The 25,500-nt window shown below is 39.9% G+C and overlaps 1 protein-coding gene across 1 annotated transcript in view; it reads left to right on the top strand.

Moving 5' to 3' along the window:
- The first annotated feature begins 373 nt into the window (after nt 1–373).
- Nucleotides 374–25,500, top strand: part of VWA8 (von Willebrand factor A domain containing 8) — a 333,534-nt gene continuing 308,407 nt past the window's right edge. Inside the window, exons 1-2 of the mRNA XM_084876526.1 lie at nt 374–652; nt 14,585–14,662. Of these exons, the coding sequence (XP_084732652.1) occupies nt 493–652; nt 14,585–14,662 (238 nt within the window). The 5' untranslated portion in view covers nt 374–492. The remainder of the gene's footprint in view (nt 653–14,584; nt 14,663–25,500) is intronic.

Genomic DNA, 25,500 nt, shown 5'->3' with positions numbered 1-25,500 from the left:
CAATCTTGTGAGTATATATGCTCCACATCTGGAAAGGATGGGAAGCAGCGCGCGGGCAAAGTGCGCGATAAGACCAGGCTATTAACAAGGGAAGACTTCGTAGGAACAAGTGAAGAGTCGCACCCTCAAATGCCCTAACCCGCCGCATGCCTGGCTCTCCGGGCGCCCAGGAGATCGCGGGGGCCCGGAGGGAGGCCCGGGGAAGCCAGGCCACGGGGGAGGGCGAGGCGAGGCGCGGGAGTGAGGGCCCGCAGCCCTGGGCGGCCGGCCCGGCCCAGGCTCCCCGCGGCCCCGCCGTCCCTCCCGCCGGCCGGGCTCCCGCCCCCGGGGCCCGGGCCGGAGCCCGCGGAGCCCGCGGCGCCGGGGGAAGAAGTTTCCGGCGGACTCGGGGCGGCGAGCTTCCTGTCCCGCTGCCGCACCGGCCCACGCCGCCCGCCGCTCGGGACACGGCTCGCCCGGAGCCCCGTACCGTCGCCGGCGACACCCGGCCCCATGCAGTCCCGGCTCCTGCTGCTCGGGGCGCCCGGCAGCCCCGGCGGCGCGGCCGCCCGGCGCGTGCGGCTGCTGCTGCGGCAGGTGGTGCGCGGCCGGCCGGGCGGCGACGGGCGGCCGGAGGTCAGAGTGCTGCACGCCGGCGCGGGGGCCGACACAGGTAACCGGGTCCCGCGGCGGCGGCTCCCGCGCTCCGTGCGGAGCTCCGCGCCCCGCTCCCCCTGCCCGCTGCCGGAGGGGCGCGGCGCGGGGAGCCCCGAGGCCGAGGTTCCCCGGAGTTAGGGCGCCCGGGAGTTAGGGCGTGCGGCAGGTTAGGGCATTTGATGGTGCGACTCTTCACTTGTTCCTACGAAGTCTTCCCCGTGCGGCGCCGGGGAAGCTGCGCGCTCCCGGCCTCGTTCAGGCGCCCCAGGGTCTGAGCGAGGGTTCTGACGGCTGGGAATTGTGTATCCCCCCCTTCCCCCCACAATGCTGCTTTCACCCCCGCTCCCTCCCCCGACTCCGACTTGATTACTGGGTCACAGGTCACGCAGAAGTTGAAGCAGCAGCCCTCAGAGAAAGCCAAACTTGACCTTGCTCTCTGAGTCTCAAGGGCCTGGAAGCCGATTTCTCTGTCCCACGTTCCAGCCAGGGCAAAGAACCCATCGTTCATCGCTCAATGTATCCGTGAGCCTTTTCAAGTGTGACAGGAGTTTCCTCTCTCACAGGTTCACCTTCTCTTAGAGCTGAACATGACAACTCTAGTTAACCCCCTGACGCGACAGTTGAGGTCACTGAGACAGAGGGAACAGTGGATTGCTGGAGATCACACAACTAAGGAGAGATTGCCTCATGCCCTGATTCCTGAGCTCAGTATTTTTTTTTTTGGCTCTAGCTGAACTTGTGTTAGGGATCTCTCGCGTGTTGAAGTTAGAGCATTTGTTCTGGTTAAAGGAAGGCATGTATATTGATCCCGCTCTTGATTGGAAAGTGATTCTAGGCAAGATTTTGTGAGTTCTTGTGGTTTAGAATAATGAAGGTTTTTACTACGAAATTGTAGGCTTTATTGTTCCTCTTGCTTTCCTAGTTTTCTGAGCTCCAAATAATTTTTGCTGAGAAATGAGGGAGTTTAAAGTCTCATACATTTCATTCATTCATTCACTGAACAATTTTTTCCCCGTTATGTCACATTTCACCCTCTATCCATTATTATGACTTCTAGAGTATTTGTTTATTCCTTTATTTTTTATTCCTTGAGTTTTTGTTTGTTTGTTGCTCCTTTGTCTTAGAAGGCAAAGGTCAAGGGTAGGAGTGTAGCATAATCTGCAACTTGGGTTTGGAGTTAGCGTGGGTTGCAGTCCATTTCTGCCCTGTCTAGATTTGGAGATTTGAGGGTAGAATTATATAATTTTGTGACCCAGTTTTCTTAACTATAAAATGAGGATAAGGAGAGTATATCTGATAGGGTTGTTGTGAGGATTTAATTAGTTAATACAATCCTTGGCACTGTGTTCAATAAAGAAGCTTCTTTATTATTCTTAGTATATGTATTTTCAACTATTTGGGAGTTATTCTGTTTCCTGGGCTTTAGAAGAACTGAACCAGTTCCTTGTAGGTTGAGAACTATCAGAACTATCTGGATATGCAGACAGAACGGAGTCAATTCATGTGAACTTTCTAAAAATAAAAAAATAAATGTTCTTTGTATATGAATAATACATGTTGGTTATAAAAACATTAGAAATCCATGTGGGTGTGAATTTTTAAAGTTTGTATTTATAAAGGTACTAGAGGCCCAGTGCACAAAATTCCCCTCAGCCCAGCCTGCACCCTCTCCAATCCAGGACTCCTTGGGGGATGTCCCCAGGATCAGGCCTACACCAGCAGTCAGACATCCCTCTCACAATCCTGGACCACTGGCTCCTAATTGTTCACCTGCCTGCCTGCCTGGTTGCTCCCAACTGCCCCCCTCTGCCAGCCTGGTCACCCCTAACTACACCCCTCGCTGGCCTGGTCGCCCCACACAGTCTGCTCATTCAGTCGTTTGGTTGTCCCTCACTAACCTCCCTGCCAGACTAGTCATAGACAGCCATCTTGTGAGGGTGTGAGGGTTAATTTGCATATTCTTTATTATATAGGATTGGTGATTACTTGTAAATGTCCTCAAAATTTGTGTTATGTTGGCAAATCAATGTATAAGCTTTGCTTCAAATGTGAGAGACATGGACATATTACAGACAACATATTAACTTAAATTCAGTCTTTGACTCTGGCATATCCATGAAGACTATGGATAAATGCAGCTGGGAGCTCACCAGAAATCTGAACTCAGGGATATCTCTGATCCAGGTAAACAGGAGGCAAACTCTTGGCAACAATGGGCCATGATGATGGCTATCAAGATTGGAGTGTCCCATTTTATTTTTATTTATTTATTTTTTAAAATATATTTTTATTGATTTTGTATAGAGAGGAAGGGAAAGAGATAGAGAGTTAGAAACATCGATGAGAGAGAAACATTGATCAGCCGCCTCTTGCACACCTCCTACTGGGGATATGCCCCAACCAAGGTACATGCCCTTGACCGGAATCGAACCCTGGACCTTTCAGTCCCTAAGCCAACGCTCTATCCATTGAGCCAAACCGGTCTCCGCTGGAGTGTCCCATTTTAAATCAGAAATCATACATAGACAAATGTAAAACCATAAAAAGCAGTGTTACTTAATGAATTACAATTTAGGTTGGAAAGATGTCTCAGGAGCACTCACACATGTGAACAGTAATTCGTTACCTCTTTTCATAGAATTGACCCTGCTTTCTAATATGTAGTTTGGAAAAAGAGCAACAAGGTACATAAAACAATAAATGCAAATTATATGCTGTTCTTATTTTGTCTGTACTGTATGCCTAGCTTATCAACACTTTATATCTAATAAGTACTCAGTGACTTATTATGTTAAAGTTCATACAGAGAAGGAGCAGGAGAGGCTGGAATTGTCTTGTTGGCTTTCAAGATAAGAGCTTTATAAAGCCTGGTGAGCAGAAGGAAGAGGGTTCATTTATGTTAGGGAAAAAAAATCTCAAGCCCACAGTTTTTAACCCTGTCTGTCAGATAGTCTTAGTAAGTATAATTTGTAAATTCTTTGTATTTCTTTATTTCGTAGTAGTATTGTATTTTGGTTTTAGGAACAAAGGTTAACAAGGAGGTTAGCTACTACAAAGAGTTTTCAATACAAATTATCATAGTGTTTTCACAGATAGAGCCTAGCAAGTTGGTTCAGTAAGACTCTGATGTTGAATATGTTCAGATATACCATAGATCAAAATCAAATGATAAACTTGGAAACATAATTTATTCAATCCATTGTGACATATATAGTGCTGTCCTATAACACCATTACTATTATAGGAATTCACTTTCATCTTTATGATTTTTGTGTATGAAGTAATTTTTAATAAAAATATTTACTTTTTAAAAAAGAAATCTATGTTCATTGTAGAAGAGTAAAAAATACAGACAAATCCCCTAAAACAATCCTCCCATACAAACTCATAATTGTCAACTTTTTTGTGTTAATCCTATCAGATTTTATAATATATATTATTTGTTTTTTTATACAAACATGTTTCTTTTTTTAAATTGGGAGTCATTTGTGTTTTATAATTTATTCTCACAGCCTATTACAAACATATTAATATAGTGATAAATATTGTTATACATGATTATTTTAAACTAGAGGCCCACTGCACAAAGGTTCGTGCAATAGGCCTTCCTTCCCCTGACTGCTGGCACGTGTTTTCCTCCGGCACCTGGGATCTGGGCCACCTTCAGCCTTCAGGCTTGGCTCCAGCTTCAGAGGAGCCAAGCCTTCAGCCTTTAGGCTTGGCTCTGGATACATCAGAGTGAAGCCTTCAGCCTTCAGTGGAGCCTTTAGTCTTCATTCTTCAGTTTTTGCTCCGTACCTGCATATGCAAATTAACTGGCAATTTTGCTGGGTTAATTTGCATATCAACTCCTGATTGGCTGGTGGATGTACAGTCAATTTACATCTTTCTCTTTTATTAGTGTAGATAGGAATTAAGTTTATATATTTAGCCGAAACCGGCTTGGCTCAGTGGATAGAGCATCATCCTGTGGACTGAAAGGTCCCAGGTTCGATTCCGGTCAAGGGCATGTACCTTGGTTTCGGGCACATCCCCAGTAGGGGATGTGCAAGAGGCAGCTGATCAATGTTTCTCTCTCATCGATGTTTCTAACTGTCCCTCTCTCTTCCTCTCTGTAAACTATCAATAAAATATATTTTAAAAAAAGTTTATATCGATATATTTACCTATATATTTTACCAATTTTCCATTCTTGGATATTCAGGTTGTCTATTTTTAAATATATAAACAGGGCAATAAATATCTAACAGCGTTTTAGTGATTTTTAAGGTTATATTATTGGGGTACAATAGAACTGATGATTTTGGGGTTGGGAAATACAGAACTAGGGCTTCAACTGAGAAATATGGCATTAAGGGAAAAACTGTATTATGATTCAGGTCTTAGCACTAGGTGTTAACTTTGGGAAATTATTAACTACTCTGAACCTGCAGCAGGCTAGTTTGACCCTGAGGACATTGTGATCCTATTGCGTATTAAAGAATTTAGCAATAAAATTCCAGAACAATTATAACTTAATCGTTGGGAAGATCTAGTCAACCACGGGTGATTCCTTTCCCCCTGGGAACATTCTGCAGTATCTGAAGACATTTTGAGTTGTCATAACCAGGATAAAGAGGGTGTTACTAGTATCTAGTGGGTAAAGGCGAGGGATGCTGCTAAACATTTTACAATGCACAGGACAGCCCTCACAATTATCTTGCCCCATACGTCAATAATGCTGCTGTTGCAAAATCCTGAACCAAAGCAACTTGCTTGTCAGAGCTACAAGTCCTTGAATTGTGAGCTCATTTGATAGTTTATATCCTAAAGTATGTATATTCTGTAATTTATAATTTTGAGTGGATTAGGACCATTAAAAGCACATTTTAGATGGGCTACCACAGATGTATCTGAGATATATAACTGAGAAAAGTGTTTTTGAAACTGGTAAAGATCTTAACAATGTAACAACTTTAAAATATCTGTGGAAAATTTACAGATTTCTCATGGGTTAGCTAACAATGAAATAAAAACTATCAGTCATAAAAAGTATTTAAGAATTATTTGGCACCAACAATATTAAATAAAAATCTGACAATGTTATATACAGAAAATCTGTTATTGATTAAACATCGATGAAAGAATAAAATCTTTTTGGTATTCAACCCATGTTGATGGCTACAAAAGTAAACAGTTTTAGATGAAATACTTATTAAAATGCTATATGGGCAAAAAGTTATTCACTCTAAAATAATCCTATCTAATAAAAGGATAATATGCATATTAACTTTCACTCTGTCACAAAGATGGCAGCGCCCATAGCCACAAGATGGTGGCGCCCAGTCCTCTCAGCCCTGCCAGAGTCCTCCGGTCCAGGGGCGGGGGTGGCTGCTGAGAGCAGTCAGCACGTGCGGCCTGGTGGAATGCTTGTTTTGCTGCTGCACCCAGCTTAGGCTGGCTTCCCAGAGCTGGAGCGGACACAGACAGGGATGGGGGCTGGCCCACAGCCTCCACAGCTGAGCACAGGCCTGGAGAGGAGACGGGCCTGCCTCTCCCGGAAGCAGGCAGGTCCCTCCCACCTCCTGTGGAATCGGCACAGGTCCCTCCTGGCTCCTGTGGAAGCAGTACCTTTCCTGGTGGCGCACTGCGGTTCCCACCAGCTCCCACGGAAGCAGCAGACGGCCTACTGTGTGTGATATTGCGCGATGGGCTACTAGTGCTTTAGTAAAATGTACTGTATAAAAATTGGTAGTGGAATCCTTTGGCTTACTTTTTTTTTGAAAGCTAATCACTTGATGAAAATTTATGAATGTTAACATTATTCTGATTACAATGCTTGTTTTCAGAATATCCACAAGGACTAAATGTCCTATATTGCTCTTTGAGCATTTATCTTTGTAAAATAGGAAAAGTTACATTTGCTTACCTGCCTTTACCTTAATAAAACTAGAGGCCCGGTGCACAAAATTCATGCACTCATGGGGTGGGGGTGGGGAAGGTCCCTCATCCCGGATTATGAGAGGGTGCAGACCAGGCTGAGGGACTGGGGCCAGGGAGGGACACGGGAGGTTGGCCAGCCAGGGGGAGAGACCACAGGAAGCTTCCAGGATGTATCCGGCCTGTCTCGCTCAGTCCCTAGTAGCCAGACCTCAGCAGCAAGCTAATCAACCATTAGGAGTGTCTGTTCCTTGGTGGTCAGTGCACATCACAGCAAGTGATTGAACAGCTTTAGCATACTATTAGCATATTATTAGCATATTATTAGCATATTATGCTTTGATCGGTTGACAAGACAACTGGACACATAGCATATTAGGCTTTTATTATATAGGATGATTAGCTAGCAGTCATTTGGTTTTAAGTGACAGATCTGTGCACAGAAAAATGCATTGATTGGTTCACAAAGTGGGAGGTCCAGTGGCTTCAGACCAGGCTAGATGCAGGATGTTCAAATAGCTTAGGGCTTGGGCTCTCTCTGCTTTCCCCATGGTCTTCCTACTTTCCATTCTCCATTTATTAGATCTGTTGTTTTTGTTCTGCTCGTTAAACGTCTGGCAGGCTTTTCAAGTGGTAGCAGTGATAGCCTTTTGACCAAGACTTTCATTGTCCTTACAATTCACAGTGTCAGAGAAGAGAGAACATTTTTTTTCCTGTGAGCTCTGACAAAAATCTTGAAGAGAACTTTTATGGGCCACATTCATGTGCCCATCTCTAAAATGTGGCCTGAGGATGGAATGTTCTTGTGCAGGGAACTTATTTTGGGAGTTTTAGGTATAGGGATAAAGGTTGGTATAAACCCGTAGTAGGCAAACTGCTGTTTGCAAGCCACATGCGATTCTTGGGCCCCTTGAGTGTGGCTCTTCCACAAAATACCACGGTCTGGGCAAGTCTGTTTTGAAGAAGTGGTGTTAGAGGAAATTTAAGTTTAAAAAATTTGGTTCTCAAAAGAAATTTCAATTGTTGTACTGTTGATATTTGGCTCTGTTAACTAATGAGTTTGCTGTACTGGTGAAGATATTTCTATGACACAGACACATATCTGATATTTTGCTTCCTATGGATTCTTCTAAGATTTTTATGGTTTACCGTTTAAGTCCTTTATCCATTTTGAGTTTATTTTTATGTAAGGTATAAGTTGGGGGTGTAGTTTCTTTCTTTCTTTTTTTCTTTTGCATGCATCTGCTCAATTTTCCTAGCACCATTTATTGAAGAGACTGTCTTGTCTCCATTGTATGCTTTTGCTTCCTTTGTCAAATATTAATTGAGCATAATGGCTTGGGTTGGTTTCTGGGTTCTCTGTTCTGTTCCATTGGTGTATATGTTTGTTCTTGTGCCAATACCAGGCAATTTTGAAAACAGTGGCTTTGTATTATATGATAGATTGATATCTGTTATTGTGATCCCTCCAACTTTGTTCTTTTTTCTCAGGATTGCTGGCAGCTATTCGGTTTATTTATTTATTTTTATTCCATATGAATTTTTGGAGAGTTTTTTCTAGGTCTGTGAAATATACCATTGGTATCTTAATGGGGATTACATTGAATCTATAGCTTGCTTTGGGTAGTATGGACCTTTTAATGATATTGATTCTACCAATCCATGAACACTGTACGTTCTTCAATTTGTTTATGTCTTCCTCTGTCTCTTTTTCAACATCCTATAGTTTTCAGAGTCTAGGTATTTTACCTCCTTAAGTTTATTCCTAGGTATCTTATTATTATTATTATTATTATTTTTTTGGTGCAATGGTAAATGGAATTGTTTTTTTAGTTTCTCTTTTTGTGAGTTCATTATTGTTGTATACAAAAGCCATAGATTTCTGAGTGCTAATTTTGTATCCTGCTACATTGCTGAATTCATTTCTTAAATCTAGTAGTTTTTTGATGGAGTCTTTGGGGTTTTCTATGTACCATATCATGTCATCTGCGAATAATGACAATCTTACTTCATCTTTTCCAATTTGATGCCTTTTGTTTCTTCTTGTCTAACCTCTATTGCTAGCACTTTCAGCACTATTTTGAACAGGTGTGGTGAGGTGGGCATCCCTGTCTTGTTCCTGTTCTTAGGGGAAATGGTTTTAATTTTTACCCATTGAGTATGATGTTGGCTGTACGTTTGTCATATATGGACTTTATCATATTGAGATATGCTCCCTTTATTACACCTTGCTGAGAGTTTTTATCAAGAAAAGGTGTTGGATTTTGTCGAATGCTTTTTCTGTATCAATTAGTCTGATGATGTGATATTTGTCTTTCTGTTTGTTTATGTGATGTATCACATTTATTGATTTGTAAATATTGTACCAGCCTTCCATCTCTTGAATAAATTTTATTTGATCGTTGTGTATGATCTTCTTAATGTATTGCTGGATGCGATTTGCTAATATTTTGTTGAGGATTTTAGCATCTATGTTTATGAGGGATATTTGCCTATTATATAATTCTCTCTCTCTCTTTTTATTTTTTTTGTAATGTCTTTATCTGGTTTTGGAATTAGGGTAATGCTGGCCTCATAAAAAGAGTTTGGGAGTGTTCCTTTCTCTTAGATTTTCTGCAATAGTTTGAGGAATATAGGTGCTAGTTCTTCTTTGAATGTTTGGAAAAACTCCCCTGTGAATCCATCTGGATTTGGGCTTTTGTTTGCTGGGAGTTTTTGATTACTGCTTCTATTTTATTGGTTTGTTTGGCCTATTCAGGTTTTATTTTTTATTATTTATTTATTTATTTATTTATTTATTTTAGTTTTCCTGATTCTGTTTTGTAAGGTTGTATTTTTCAAGGAATTTTTCTATTTCATCCACACTGTCCAGCTTTTTGGCTTGTTCATAGTATTTTCTTACAATCCTTTGTATTTCTGTGATGTCAGTGTTACTTCTCCACTTTCATTTCTGAGTTTATTTATTTGGGTTCTCTCATGTTCATATATATATATATATATATATATATATATATATATTTTTTTTTTTTTAATTTATTTATTTATTATTTATTTATTTTATTTTATTTTTCTTTCAAAGCACCAGCTCCTGGTTTCATTGATTTTTTTTTTTTTGTATATATTTTTTAAATTTTCTATGCTATTTATTTTTGCTCTAATCTTTAATATATCCTCCATTCTACTTACTCTGGGCTTTCTTGTTCTCTTTCTAGTTCTTTCAGTTGTACGGTTAAATAGTTTATTGCTGATTTTTCATGTTTTCTTAGGTGTGCGTGTCTCAGACTGCTTTTTCTGTGTCTCTGAGATTTGGGGGTTGTTGTGTGTTCATTTTCATTTGTTTCCAGGAAGTTTATTTATTTACTTATTTATTTCTTAAGCTCATTGATAACCCATTCATTTTTAAATAACATGCTATTTAGCCTCTTTATGTTTGAATGTTTTTGGGTATTTTTACTGTAATTGATTTCTAATTTCATTCCACTGTGACCTGAGAGGATGCTTGATTTCAGTCTTCTTGAACTTTTAGAAACTTTTGTGTCCTGACATGTGGTCTATCTTTGTGAATGATCTATGTGCACTTGAGAAGAATGTATACTCTGCTACTTTGTGGTGAATTATTCTATAAATGTCTATTAAATCCACCTGATCACTATGTCCTTTAGAGTCTCTGTTTCCTTGTTACATTGTTATCTGGAAGATATATTCAGTGAAATCAGAGTACTGTTAAAGTCCCCTACTATGACTGTATTTTTGTCAATTCCTCTGTTAAAGTCCTCTCGAAGTTTTTTTTATAATTAGTTTCACCTATATTGGTTGTATATATATATATGTTGGATCGATCCCTTTAGTATTATATAGTGACCTTTGTTGTTTCTTGTGATGGCCTTCATTTTAAAGTCTATTTTGTTAGATATGAGTATTGCTACCATTTTCGTGGAAAGTTTTTTTCCATCCCTTCACTCTCATCCTGTGTGTGTCTTTTGTTTTGAGGTGGATCTCTTGTAAATAGCATATAGTTGAGTCATGTTTTGTATCAATTCAGCTACCCTATGCACCCTCTCACAGTCCGGAAGCCCCCAGGGGATGTCTGACTGATGGCTTAGGCCCGCTCTCCCATCAGGGAGCAGGCCAAAGCTGTCAATCAGACATCCTTAGCATTTCTTTGGAGGTAGGAGAAGCTCCCACTACTGCTCCTGAACTCGCCAGCTGTGAGCCGAGGTTCTGACTGAATAGTCCCCCACCTCGTGGGAGTGCACTGACCACCAGGGGGCGGTTCCTGTGTTGAGCGTCCTCCCTCTGGTGGTCATTGCATGTAACAGTTATCAGTCGTTACACTGTTGGGCAGAAACCAGCTCTCTGACATTCCCCAAGGGGTACCAGATTGTGAGAGAGCACATGCCAGCCTGAGAGACCCTATTGGTGCATGATCAGGGCTGGGGAAGGATGCAGGAGATTGGCCAGCTGGGGATGGACCATGGAGGGCTCCAGGGCATGTCTGGCCCATTTCACTCAGTTCTGATCGGCCAGACCCTAGCAGCAAGCTAACCTACTGGTTGGAGCATCTGCCCCCAGTGGTCAGAGCATGTCATAGCAAGCATTTTAGCAGCTTTAGCATATCATTAGCATATTATGCTTTGATTGGTTGAATGGCTGACCAGACGACCAGACGCTTAGCATATTAGGCTTTTATTATATAGGATAGCGTATGCTAAGTTCCTCATGAGTGTTTCCTTAAAACTTCAAAGTTAAGAAAAACCCCATAAAAACAAATAAACTTTTTTTTTTCACTTGTCTTCTAAAAGGATTTTGCAAATATTTATCCCTTTGAACATTTTTAGGTTGATGTCTAAAAATGTTCCTGATAAGAATAAATATTTGCAGAGGATAATGTTTCCAGTGTGTTATAAATATTGATATTTAAAAGAACTGTTACAGTTCTTTTTAAAGTATTTCTTTTAAATAGAATCAGAATATCCTAGTAATTTATTAGCTAGGTTCTTTATTTTGAAAATAGATGAAAAGTTCTTTAACTGCCAGGAAATATACATTATTTTTATCTCCATGAATTTGTATTTTACCTATGCTTCTCATAATTTTATTTATTTTTTTACCTTTTTTTAATTAAAATTATTATCTGTGTATATATTTTAACATTGCCCCCTCTCCCATACATACCCTCCCATACATACCCTCCCTCCCCAGAGTTTTTTGTCCAATATGCATGTATACAAGTCCTTCAGTTGATCTGTTATCTCCCCCAGATCTCTCTACCCTCTCTGATGTAATTTGACAGTCTGCTTGTTGCTTTACTGTCTCTATATCTATCTTTTTATTCATCAGTTTATAATGTTTTTTATTATCCATAAATGAGTGAGGTCATGTGGTGTTTCTCTTTCATTGACTGGCTTATTTCACTCAGTATGATGTTCTCCAGTTCCATCCAGGTTGCTGCTAATGATGAGAATTCCTTCTTTTTTATGGCAGCATAGTATTCCATTGTGTAGATGTACCATAGTTTTTGGATCTAATCATCTGCTGACGGGCACCTAGGCTGTTTCCAAATTCTGGCTATTGTAGATTGTGCTGCTATGAACATAGGGGTGCATATATCCTTTCTGATTGGTGTTTCTAGTTTCTTGGGATATATTCCTAGGAGTGGGATTACTGGGTCAAATGGGAGTTCCATTTTCAGTTTTTTGAGGAAACTCCACACTGTTCTCCATAGTGGTTGCACCAGTCTGCATTCCCACCAGCAGTGCATGAGGGTTCCTTTTTCTCCGCAGCCTCGCCAACACTTGTCGTTTGTTGATTTGTTGATGTTGGCCATTCTGACAGGTGTGAGATGGTACCGCATTGTTGTTTTGATTTGCATCTCTCGCTTCTCAGAATTTTAACTTAATATATTTTTATTCTTGAAAGTTTTTATACATTTCTGCAACAAAATGTTTAAACGTTAAAATGTTTCTATCATTACATTTATTAGAGTGCATGTTCACAATAGCATCATTAAAAGGTTCCAAATTTTTATAAAAAATAAAATTTAATAGAAACATACCTGCCGATGACATGAATGGTTGAATATTATTGTGAAAATTTATTTATTTATTTTACTTTTTTTTCTTTTTAAATAAATCTTTATTGTTCAGATTATTACAAATGCGTTCCTCTCCCCCCTCCCCCTCTTCAGTGACCCATGATTCTTTGAGTTATTTCATATAATTGCTGTAACAGAACCTTTTACTAAGCTACTTTGAGATGGCGTTTCTGTTATAGTAGTTATATGAAGGAGATCACAGAAACCATGGTTACCTAGAGTCAAGATTAAATGAAATAACATAAATAATGTATGTATAGCCCTATCCGGTTTGGCTCAGTGGATAGTGCGCCACCCACAGGCTGAAGGGTCCTGTGTTCGATTCTGGTTAAGGGCATGTACCTCGGTTGCAGGCTCGACCCTGGTCGGGGCATATCTAGGAGGCAACCAATCAATGTGTCTCTCTCATATCAGTGTTTCTTTCTCTGTCTCTCCCCCTCTCTTCCATTCTCTATCCTATATAATAAGAGAGGAATATGCTAATTATCTATTATGCCCTGAGGCATAAGGACCAACTGCATAAAGACCAGATCACAGATCTGTGGGACTTTGGGGCAGCGAACTGCAAGCAGGGGGGGGGGTGGGGGGGAAGGGGGAAGAGCTACAGGAGGGGCCAGGGCAGCAAGATAAGAGGGGGAGGGCGGAGGGAGCTCCAGGAGGGAAGAGAAGAGGGTGGACAGCTCCAGGAGGGCGGGGCAGTGGGTGGAGAGCTCCAGGAGGGTGGGACAGCGAGCTAGGAGCAGCAGAAGCTACCTGTGGTGGGCAGGTGGCCAGTTGAGGCAAGTGGCAGCAAGCTACTCGCACATGGATTCATGCACAGGGCTACTTGCCTTACATAAATAAATAATGTATCTATAGCAATATTTGCCAAATAGCCAGTACTCAATAAGTCCTCAGTTAGCTGATTAGACTAGTTCAGAGGAAAATTCTTTTGATTTGTACAAGTAGAACTCTCAATATATTGTACATCTTCTGTATCAGAAAGTATACTTGGGTTTTGCACAGTGTTTCTACATTTCTGTTAATTTACAACATACCTGTAATACATTTATTTCATCTACTAAAACTATTTTCCCCACAGATTTACAAAATCTTTGTTTGTAAAATCTGTCTCATGGGATTATTTTGGGAATGTGTGAAGTACTTAGAAGACAGTAATCATTTAACAAGTGTTGACTGTTGTTATCATTACCATGATTTAAGGCCTTCGTCTCCAGGGTATCTTACTGCCAAAACCCGACAGTGTGAAAAGATGTGTCCCAGCTTCTTTTACTGAGTCTTTGAGCCCTTTCCAAGTGAAGTTCCAGGTGCAGATGGTATCAATATGCCTATTTTGCTGTAGGAGAGAGCAAAACAGAGATTGTTCAATTTAGTCCGGCACTTTAGAAGATAAGCCAGAAATTAATGTTATTTAAAAAAAATTAGGACCATGTAGAAGTTATTGAGAACTTTTGCTCTGTTTTGTTTCATGTAGAATTCTTAGCATATATGCCACTGGGCTTTTGTTCATTTTATGTACCTAGAAATATTGAATTTTGGGGTTATGTTGCTAGCAAACTTGAAGTTGTATGTAGTGAAAATAAAAACCTAAAAAGATTGAAGGTATGCCTTAACCCATGTGGATGCTTTGAATGATCCTAAACAAAATACTTCCTTCTATATTGTTACTGACTCTAATTTCACTGATGCTTCACTTCTTTCCAGAACTTGTACTTTTGATAGAAGTTTAGAGCAACGATCCCCAATCTTTTGGACCTCAGGTACCACCGGTTGGTGACCACTGGTCTGTAGCGTTTATGTGCTTGACAGAGACTGATGTGTGGTGCATTTTGGAATATTCCTCTCTGTAGGTCAGGAGAATCATTGTTGGGGAAGGTGCAGTGTATGGTTTTCTCACTTGTCTCTTGTAATGCTGTGTTTCTTTACTCTTTTTAGGTGACACAGTTAGTATTGGAGATGTATCCTACAAGTTGAAAACTCCTAAGAGCCCGGAACTTGTGCCACAGAACTACAGTAAGAAAGTGATTTATTTATGAATTAATAATTTTTAACTTTTCATTATGTGAATTTTTAAACATATACAGAACTAAAGAGAATAATGTAAACCTGGTGTACATGTCATTTAGGTTTAGCATTTATCAGCATATGCTAGTTTTCTTTTACCTGACTCCCAGTATTTTGTTCTGGAGTATTTAAAACCTGTCCCAAACCGTGTATCACTTCATCCATGAATATGTTAGTAAAACTTTTATTTTTTGTATATACTGCTAGAGGCCCGGTGCATGGAATTCATGCACAGGGCGGGAGTTCCCCAGCCCAGCCTGCACCATCTCGCAATCCAGAACCCCTTGGGGGATGTCTATGTCCGACTGACAGTTTAGTCAGACATCCCTCTCAGAATCCGGGATCACTGGCTCCGAACCACTCACCTACCTGCCTGCCTGATTCCCTTAAACACTCTGCCTGCCTGATTGCCCCTAACCACTCTGCCTGATCATCCCTAACCACTTGCCTGCCTTCCTGATGGCCCTTACCACTCACCTGCCTGCCTGATTGCCCCTAACTGCTTCTGCCTGCCAGCCTGATCACCCCCTAACCACTCCGCTGCCTGCCTGATTAACACCTAATTGCTTCCCTGCTGGCCTAATTGCCCCCAACTGCTCTCCCATGCTGGCCTGATCTCACCCCCAACTGCCCTCCCCTGCTGGCCTGATCTCACCCCGAACTACCCTCCTCTGCTGGCCAATCTGGTTCTGATTGGCTGGTTTCTCTGCCAGTCAGCATCAAAAGCTCTGCCTCCTACTCAGCCATTGGCTCTTCACAATTTACCCAGATTTGGTTCTGATTGGCCAGTTTCTATGCTAGTCAGCATCAAAAGCTTTACTTCCTAGGCAGCCATTGGCTCCTCACAGTTGACCCAGATTTGGTTCTGATTGGTCAATTTGTATGCCAGTCAGTGTCTCTGGGCCTATGAACAGGGCCTGATCAGAAAGGTGGGGCTGATCAACAGCCCTGGTGGAGACTTAGAGAGAAATGGAGGTGCGAGTGCTGACCAGGCCTGGAAAGAAAGAGAGAGGCAAGTGCTGAACAATAGCTGCCATAGAGGCTATGTTTCAAACCCTGTTTCTCTTTACAGGCCTCTCTCCAGGCCTGATTCACAGCCCCTTCATCAGTCAGTACTGGGTCACCATGCCTGCAGCCATAACAGTCAGTGCTGGGTTGCCACGGTAACCTGAAATTGCAAGACAATTTCAGTTGGTCGAGCCTCTCAGTGGTTGTGGATGAGACCCAACCAGAGTTTTTATATATTAGGATTTTTTGTTGGAAAGCAGACATATTGAATAGTATAATGTGGCAACTCTGGAAATCAGATTCCTCCCTTCCCCAAGGTTTGTTTTTGCTTGTTGATGTTGTTGCTATTTGTTCACCGACTTTCATAGGTTATTTTCCTAAAGTCTGTATTCTTTGTCATGTACAGCCACTGAAGTGTCTGATTGGATAGAAATTTTTTAAATGCCTAGAACAAATAAGTTTTCTCAGCTTTGCTAAGGATCTCTGTGTGCATGTTGGGCATGATTTTAGTGTTCCACAGACGGCTTACAAATGTCTTAGCTTTTATTTCCTGCTTGTGTAAAGCTTTAGAATCAGCCAGCTGTGTGAGATTAGGCCCTTCTCAGGATTTTCCTGATGTGTGCATGGCCTTCTAGACAGCTAAGCATATACTGGAGCTTTTCAAAGCTTCCTTTGGACATCTCATTTCTAGGTTTTACATTTAAGGTTTTTTTTTGTTTGTTTGTTTTGTTTTGTTTTAGTGTGTGTGTGTGTGTGTGTGTGTGTGTGTGTGTGTTTAGTCTTTTTGTCATCCTTACCTTAGCTCCAACAGGTTTTGCTCCCTTAGGCAGCTGTGCTGTTAAGCAAGTGCTGCTGATTTTTCTTTGACAAACATCTTAGGGTTGTGTTGTTTGCACACAGAGAGTTCTGAGTGGGTCAAATAAAAACAAACTCTAAGAATGGAGCTGTTTAGATCAGTATAGATAGTTCCTTGGAGGTGGGTCTTTGAGGAGCTCTGACCCTGTTCTGGCCCCTCATTGGTTGCCAGACTGCTGGTTTTCACCATTGTTGTGAGCAGTTGGTTTTTAATACTATTATAGAGATGGGGAGAGAGATGGAATAGGGCAAGTTAAAACACCACAAAGCTCACTGTTCTTAGGGAAGTTCACCCATTTTTCTTGGATAAATGATTGTCAGATTGTTGAAAGTCTTTTGTTAATTATTAGAGTTCTGAAAAAGTTGATTTTTGACAAATTTTGCCAGTGTTCTTATTATTTTTACTAGAGGCCCGGGAGGTCTTTCAGCCTGGCCTGTGCCCTCTTGCAGTTTGTGAGTCCTCAGGGGATGTCTGACTGATGGCCACAGTCTGGCCTCCCTCTGCAGGAAGCAACCAATGGGCAGGGGGGATGGCACCGGCCTGCCCAGCGAGGGGCTGGCCCTGCCCCCTATTGTCTTACTGCCACCAGTCACTACTGCCCCCTGATTTCCATCCCCTCACTCTGCCCCCTGGCACCCACGTTGGCTGGTCTGGCCCTGCCAGCTCGTCGGCTTGCCCCCCACCGACCAGAAGTTCTGCTGTTCGTTCTATTTGCATATTATTAGGCTTTTATTCTATAGGGTGGAAGATTGGGTTTCAGAGATCCTGAGCTTTGTTGATACTTCCATTAGATTCCATTTAAAGCTGAAGAGCTTTCTTTACATATTTTGAGGAAAGGATCAGGATTTTTCCTTCAGCAGGGTTTGGGATCTGAATTCTGGTGAGATTCCATAGTTCTTTTAATGTTTTATATCTCAGTCTCAAGCTCTACAAACCATAGCCAATCTCTTTGCTTTATAGCTGCCAGATCTTTGGATTTCTGAGGAGTTCTCTTTCAGATCTCTCTTGTCCTATTGCCCTGCCTCTATTCTTCAGAGGCCATGTCAGTGAAGATCAAGAGTGCCTCAGAAGGATTGACTTCAGTTCTTTATCTCAGCTCCATCCATGAGAACTCCTATCTTGCACTGGGTAAACACCTGAAGTGCCTTGGAGGGATTTCTGTTGCTTTTTCTGTCCCGGTCTTCAGACTTTTGTGTGTTGTTGACTTGCTTTAAGGAGAAAGGCCTATCATGCTTCAGGAAGGATATTTCTCAGCTTCTGTCCTTTATCTAGTTTTTACTGTATACCCCTGTATACTTAGGGAAGGCCAATGGAAAAGAGTTGGTGAGTAGGTGGAGATTTTCTCTGTCTGGGACTTCTTAGTAGATTAATTTATTTGCCAGGACATGTGTGTCCATTATAAGTTTGTTAAAAGTTTACCTTGTTTGTTGTTTAAAATTAAAAAAAAAAATAAAGTTTACCTTTTTTACCATGACATATCTATGGCATATTCTTCCTTCTCTTGCCATTCTACCAGGGATGAAAACCAGCTCTGTGTCTTTTCTCTCCTTGAGAGGGTTCATTACTTTTTAGAATTTAGTTCATTTAGGTTTCTTTGTATCCTTATTTGTATGATGGGTTTTTAAGATGGGTTTTGTTTTTGATTGATTAATAAGGCCTTTTCAGGGATGAGACTAGTAATGTGATTCGTAAGTTATTATACTTCTCTAGAGAAAAATAAACAAAATATATCTTTAGCACCTTACATGCCATAGGTCTATAATAATTGAAAAAAAATCACTAATTTTTCTGATTTCTGGCTTTTTTATTATGAATGTGGCTAACTTTTTAAATAAACTTCAGAAATGAGTGATAATATCCACTGTTAATAGACAATAGGAAGACTTTTATGTAGTCTGAGTTCTATAAGGTAACAACTTACTTAGAGAGAAATTATATTTAGAATTTTGTCGGTACTACTTTTTAGATGTGTGAATTTCATTTTCCTTTTATTTTTTAGATATGTTAATTTCTATAGTCATTTATTTAACTGCCCTGAGTCTCCTTGAGTATATGAGGGTGATCATTTCAACCTAATGGATATATCATAATAATTAATTCAAATAGCATATGTGACGTGTGTAGGATAGTGCTGGACACACAGGGCTCAAATAAATATGAATTCCTGACACAACCATTTTTCCAGTCTGATTTTTGTTCTTTTTCATTTTCCATCATTCCTTGCTTATGACTCTATTGAATATGAGATTACTAAGGGTTGCTCTGATTTTGCTTAAACCAGGTGCTAAAAATATTTCTTCTTTATTCAGTCTTACTCATAAAAGATTAATCTGGAGTACAGTTTATCTAGATTTGATTTTGAATTTGCCCTCAGGTTATTTGCAGGGTAACAAATAGCATAGCCTCTTCAAATAAGCTTTAATTTCATTTTAAAGACCAAGCTTAATGTATTTATAGTGTGGAAAGAATGTTGGCCTTTTCATTCTCACCTAAACATGAAGCATAATCATTGCCTGATAGCTTTCAACAGAGGTTAGCTATCTATCCCTTCTTTTTTTTCAATCTTTACCCGAGGGTATGTTTTTATTGGTTTTTAGAGAGAGAGGAAGAAAGAGAAAGAGTGAGAGAAACAACAATGTGAAAAAGAAACATTGATCGGTTGTTTCCCATACCAGCCACAATTGGGGATCAAATTCACAATGTAGGTATGTGCCCTGACTAGGAATCAAACCTGCAACCTTTTGGTGCATGGGATGACCCTGCAACCAATCAAGCCACCCAGCCAGGGCATCCCTTTTTTTCTTTTACTTATTTATCTTTTGTTTTTAAAAATCATTTCTTATTTTTAATTACAGTTGACATGCATTATTGTATTAGTTTCAGGTTTATACCCCAGTAATCAGATATTACAGGGTATCCCTTCTTTTATTTTACTTTATTTTACTTTATTTTATTTTATTTTATTTTAATTTAATTTAATTTAATTTAATTTTATTTTTTTTATTTTATTTATTTTATTTTATTTTATTTATTTTATTTTATTTATTTTATTTTATTTTATTATTTTATTTTATTTATTTTATTTTATTTTATTTTATTTTATTTTATTTTATTTTATTTTATTTTATTTTATTTTATTTTTTATTACTAGAGGTCTGGTGCACGAAATTCATGCATGGGGTGAGGGGGTGTCTCTCAGCCCAGCCTGCACCCTCTGTAATCTGGGACCCCTCAAGGGTCAGACATCCCTCTCACAATCCAGGACTGCTGGCTCCCAACTGCTTGCCTGCCTGCCTTCCTGATTGCCCCTAACTGCGTCTGCCTGCCCGCCTGATCAACCCCTAACCACTCCCCTGCTTCCCTGTCAGCCTGTTTGCCCCTAACTGCCTTCCCCTGCAGGCCTGGGTCCCTTCCAACTGTTCTTTCCTGCAGGCCTGGTTGCCCCCAACTTCCCTCCTCTGCCAACTAGGTCACCCCTAACTGCTCTCCCCTACAGGCTAAATCACTTCCAACTGCCCTCCTTTGCAGGCCTGGTCCCTCCCAACTGCCCTCTCCTTTTGGCCATCTTGTGGCAGCCATCTTGTGTCCACATGGGGGCAACCATCTTGTGTGTTGGAGTGATGGTCAATCTGTATATTACTCTTTTATTACATAGGATTTTTAAAAAATATATTTTTATTTATTTCAGAGAGGAAGGGAGAGAGAGATAGAAACATCAGTGATGACAGAGAATCATTGATTAGCTACCTTCTGCACGCTCCCTACTGGAGATTGAGCCCGCAACCTGGGTATGTGTCCTTAAGTGGAATCAAATCTGGGACCCTTCAGTCCACAGCCGATGCTCTAATCACTGAGCCAAACTGGTTAAGGCAAGGGTATCCCTTCTTTTAACAACTAAGATGCTGTAGTCTACTATCTGGAGTTTATTGACATATTTTGTCATCATCACAAATGTTTAATCACTTGGGGGAATCTTATTAAGTGAGAGAATTAATAAGGCTATATTAGCTCTAAGGGTTCAGTAGATCTTAGCAATAATATAAATTTTTAAACTTCTAAGCATTGGCTTTGAATGAATGTATTTTTATATTTAGCAAGTGTAAAAGATATCTATTTTTAAATATAGGAAAACTCCCATAAATTGTCACCAAAACCCCATTTTGGTTATTTCCAATTTTTATTACTGTTTTTTATATAATAAAAAAAGTTTCACTTTTTTTTGTGTTGCCATTTGAAATTTGTCTGAAGAGAGTTTATATTGAAAGCAGTTGGATGGTCCATAGGCACCAATTTGCATTTTCTGTGCTTGCTATTCATTCATTATTATTTTTACCATATTCACAAGATAAGTATCCTTATCTATTATTTTTGTGTATCAAGATGATGGTGCAGCCCACCTAGTGTGGCTCTAGTGAGAGTGTCAGTCATTACACCAAAGTGTCTCGGGTTCGATTGTAGGTCAAGGGCATGTACCTGGGTTGCAGATTCCATCCCTGGCCCTAGAAATGGGTGTGGTAGACAACCAATTGAAGAGTCTATCTCACATTGATGTTTCTCTTTCTCTCTCTCTCACCCCCCCCCCTTCCCTTTCACTCTCTCTAAAAAAAAAATCAACTGGAAAAATATCAATATCCTTGGGTGAGGATTAACAACTACAACAGCAAAAAGATAATGGTGCATGTCTTATGTTTTACCCAGTAGTAGGTTGTTACATAGTTTTTCTTATGAACAACTGTGCCCAGTTGTTAGAAAAGGACTGTTTAGGAGTTTGTTTAATTTGAAATAGTGGCTGAGCTAAATCAACTAAATATTATGCATCCACATAAGTATTATGTGGTTGCTATATATTGGTTGGATAGATATATTGTATTGCATACTACAACATATTTTTTACATCTGTTTACTGTATTAAGTTAAAACATTGTATTCTTTTAACTATTTCTGCCTTCTCTTGGGGACAATTTCCCAATGGGAAAATTATAGTTCTTTTGTTTGCTAGTATATGATTGATTAGAAATTATGGGTTTTGGTTATTAGAAAATTTTGATGGATTTTTTTCTCCTCTCTTGGAGATATTTAAAAAATATTTTGGAAATGGCATTCTGTTAAACTTTGATAATACATTGCTTTCCTTCATATATTTATACTTCAATTTAGCTTTTTGCCTTTTGGATATTTAATATTTTGAAATGAAACATAAAATGATAGACTGGTTAAGGAAAGGAATTTTAGCAATTATTATTCTCTCTGAAACTCCTTTCATAGCTAGGAAGGTAGGACCATGAGAAAGAGGTCCGAAGACTCATTAATTAGTAGCAAAATCTAAATTTCCTGACTTCAGTTTGATTTTCCTTTCATAGTCTGTCTCAATGTCTCTGGCTACTATTTTTTAAAATAACTTCTGGGGATAAGGGAGGGGAAACAAAAACAAACAAAAATCAAAACAAAATATCTCCTGGAGTGTGAAACAAACTCTTTTAGAATTAAGTGTGAAAAGTTATTGAAAAAATATTGGAATAGCAGAGGCATGGCAGTGCTATTTATTTCTGTCTTTATCAAAGTTGGTATTTGGAGCACTGAAACTCACTATTGTCTTTTAGTAATGAAGAAATGAAAATCACAATGTTGAAATATGAACTTTGATATTCATATTTAACATCTATCTAAATCAGTGTTTCCCAAAGTGTGGTACACGGGAAGAGTTTGGTGGGGGTACGCGTTGCACCGGAGTTTGGTGGGGATATGCACTGCACCATGCTTAGCTATGCCTAATTCTACGTTCTCATGAGTATGAGGGGTATTCAGCGTTATGAAAATTATAGAAGGGGTACACATATGTCAAAAGTTTGGGAAACACTGATATATGAAGGGTAGAAATCCTTCTAACTGACCTGGCTGATACTGTAGACTGGAAATATTCGTAAGTGGACGTCTGAAATTATATTAAAAACCCCAGGAAAGCATATTACCTCATCAAAGTAAAATTTTTTCAATTGGTGAACTGTCTCATTGAGATAATGAATGTTTATATTTTATAGTCAGTTTTCACAGTGTTGGGCATGACAGGCCATCTTTTCTGTCTCCAGTATCTCTATAGTCTAGTGCCTGGCACGTAGTAGACACAGGAGTTTGATTGCTCTTCAGTTTTTTAGTATTTAGGTTTTTTCACCTCTTGCCTGGACTGTTATAACTTTCACTTATCATCTTAGCCCCTGGTCTCTCACTTGCAAGTATTGAAGTGGATAATTAAAGCTTTTCTTCCCTTTTGTATGAAAGCTGAATCTTATCGCTTAGATGAAATTGACAGCTTTTGATAAGAGATTTCCTTCATGTTTTTGTGCTTGAAGTTAAACTATATAGTATCAAAGTTGGCATTTCTTCCAGGTTTGCCTTATGAGGTTGTGTTCCTGGATAGCTGTGTTCAATAGATGACTTTAAACCTGACCTCTGAAATATTTCAACTTCCTTATATAACTTCCTTGTTGCAGTCTGTGGATTAATTATATGTGAGGTCATTTAAGTTTTACTGGACACACTGACTCTTATCCAGGCAGTTAGGGCCCACAAAGATATTTTGCAAGAATTACAAAACTGCTTTTAAAATGTTTTGGTATAAAGTCAACAGGATGAATTGTGTGTTTTTTGTTTGTTTGTTTGTTTCATTTTTGTTTTTTTGGGGGGTATCCTTTGTCTTTAGTTTATAAATAATTTAAAGAGGTTTGAGAAACTTATAAGCATCATAAATGATACAACACTATTGAAAAAATTATCATTTTTGTGTAAATGTAGATGATGTGGAACAGCCATTGCAGCACTTGTCAGCTGTAATGAATTAGTGACAAAGGTTACACAGATGGCCTCTTGGAAGGTGTAACTAAGATTCTTTTACTTAATAGAGTCAGAGATTGAAAAACGGTCTGAGAAACAAGGCCTCCAATCCTTAAGCTTTACCTTATTTTTAATGGTTTCACTAATTGCCTCTCATTATACTAGAATTTGAGGAAAGGATTTCCTTTGAGATTTCTTTAGATGTATTTTTAAAAATAGAGCCCTCAAAAGGAAGAGTTCCATCAAAAGAATCCATCACTTTAAAACCCTTTAAGGTGGCCAGAAGTTTCCTCTAGAGCACATGTGTCAAACACAAGGCCCACGGGCCAAATCCAGCCCGCCAGGCCTTGCAATGTGGCCCGCACCGCGCTGTCATCACTGCACTCTGCTGTCAGTTTATGACATTGTCAGTTTATGACTGTTCAGTAAACCATTCGGCCCGTGATTTAGGCTGGATTTTAGATTTTGGCCCCTTCTCTGATTGAGTTCGACACCCCTACTCTAGAGTCTCTACTGCAGTCTTTATTCAGTGCCTAACTTTTCTTCAGACTTCTTTTTCCCAGGCACCATATTCAAAATAGCTTAACATTTTTCGGTGCATTTTCTTTCCTGTTGAATAACTGTTGTTTTCTGCAACTTTCATTGAAGACATACAATTTTTGAGCTTTTTAATATGTATATATAGTCTTCTTTGGGTCCACCTGGTAATTCAGTCACATTTATGACATTGTTTAAAGAGAAAATGACTTCAAGCAGTAAACCTGTAACTCAAAAATCACATTTTTAATGTATATATAATACATACAATCCTTACAAATTGATGAGAAACATCATGTGATCCAGTAGAAAACAGGCAAAGGATTTAAGTAGGCATGCCACAGGAAATAAAGTCCAAGTGGACAATAAATGCATAAACATATGTTATAACAATGGTTAATAGTTAGAGAGATACGAATCCTATCTAATAAAAGAGAAACATGCAGATTGACTGTATCTCTGCTATGCCCACAAGCCATGCCCACCATTCAATCAGGAGTGAGTATGCAAACTAACCCAACCAAGAAGGTGGTTAATTTGCATATCCAGGCACAGAGCAAAGACTTAAGACAGCATAGAAGGAAACCAAACGCTGCAGAAGGGAGTGAAGCTGTGGAGAAGCAAGTGGTAAGACAGCAAAGGGAGGGAAGCAGGTAGGGTGGGAAGCAGGCGGGGTGTTGGAGAAAGCCCAGGAAACCCTAGTTACACAATAAGATAGAACTTTTTATGCGTAACGTGGGTCAAAATTTAAAAGTATTGTAATGCTTGGTACTTACAAGGTTGCAGATAAATGGCATTTTCATACATTGCTGGCATAAGCATGAGTGCATATAACCTCTTTGGAAAATAATATGCTAATAGCTATTGATGTAGAAGTTTCTCTTTAGGGTCTATCCATTAAGAAGAAAATCAGCACATAAAAGAGGATATTTGTACACAACATATATTGCAGCATTTTTGGTAGTGACAAAAACTAGAAGCTGAGTGAATCAAGAGGAATAATTGGAGGAGAAAACTAAGATGGCGCCATAGGTAAATACCTGAACTGCTGCCTCGCACAACAATTTCCAAACTATAACTAAAAAACAAAATGGGCATCATTCAGAACCACAGGAAGGCTGGGTAAGTGTAAATTCTACAATTAAAGAAAGAGAAAAGCACACTGAGACTCACAGGAGCTGTGGAAGGCAGAGGTAAGGAGGTGTGCGCAGAGAGGGCTGACAACTGAGGACACGGCTGTTTTTCTCAATCGGGAGGAAGACAAATCTCCCTACTGCTCTGAACTCCAGTTCTGGATGAGACTCTGGGGACTCTCTCATATGGGGAGAAACTGGATTGTCTGGCAGTGGGCAAAACTTGAGGGCAGCTTTCTCTCACAGGTGCTTGCAGCGAATACTACAGGGCACTGAGACCCAGGGACCTCTTAAGGCAGAGCTGACAGGAAGCCATTGTGGTTTGCTCTTCCCTGAGATCCCGCCCCATGAAGCCATTGCTACTTGCTCTACCCTGAGACTCTGCCCCATCCAAGCTGAGCGCAGAGGCTTTTGCATTTGAATGG

Source organism: Pipistrellus hanaki (genome assembly GCF_964339955.1).
Source record: "Pipistrellus hanaki genome assembly, chromosome: 3".
NCBI lineage: Eukaryota > Metazoa > Chordata > Mammalia > Chiroptera > Vespertilionidae > Pipistrellus > Pipistrellus hanaki.
Note: the sequence above shows the minus strand (reverse complement) of the source record. Positions and strands in the feature narration are given on the sequence as shown.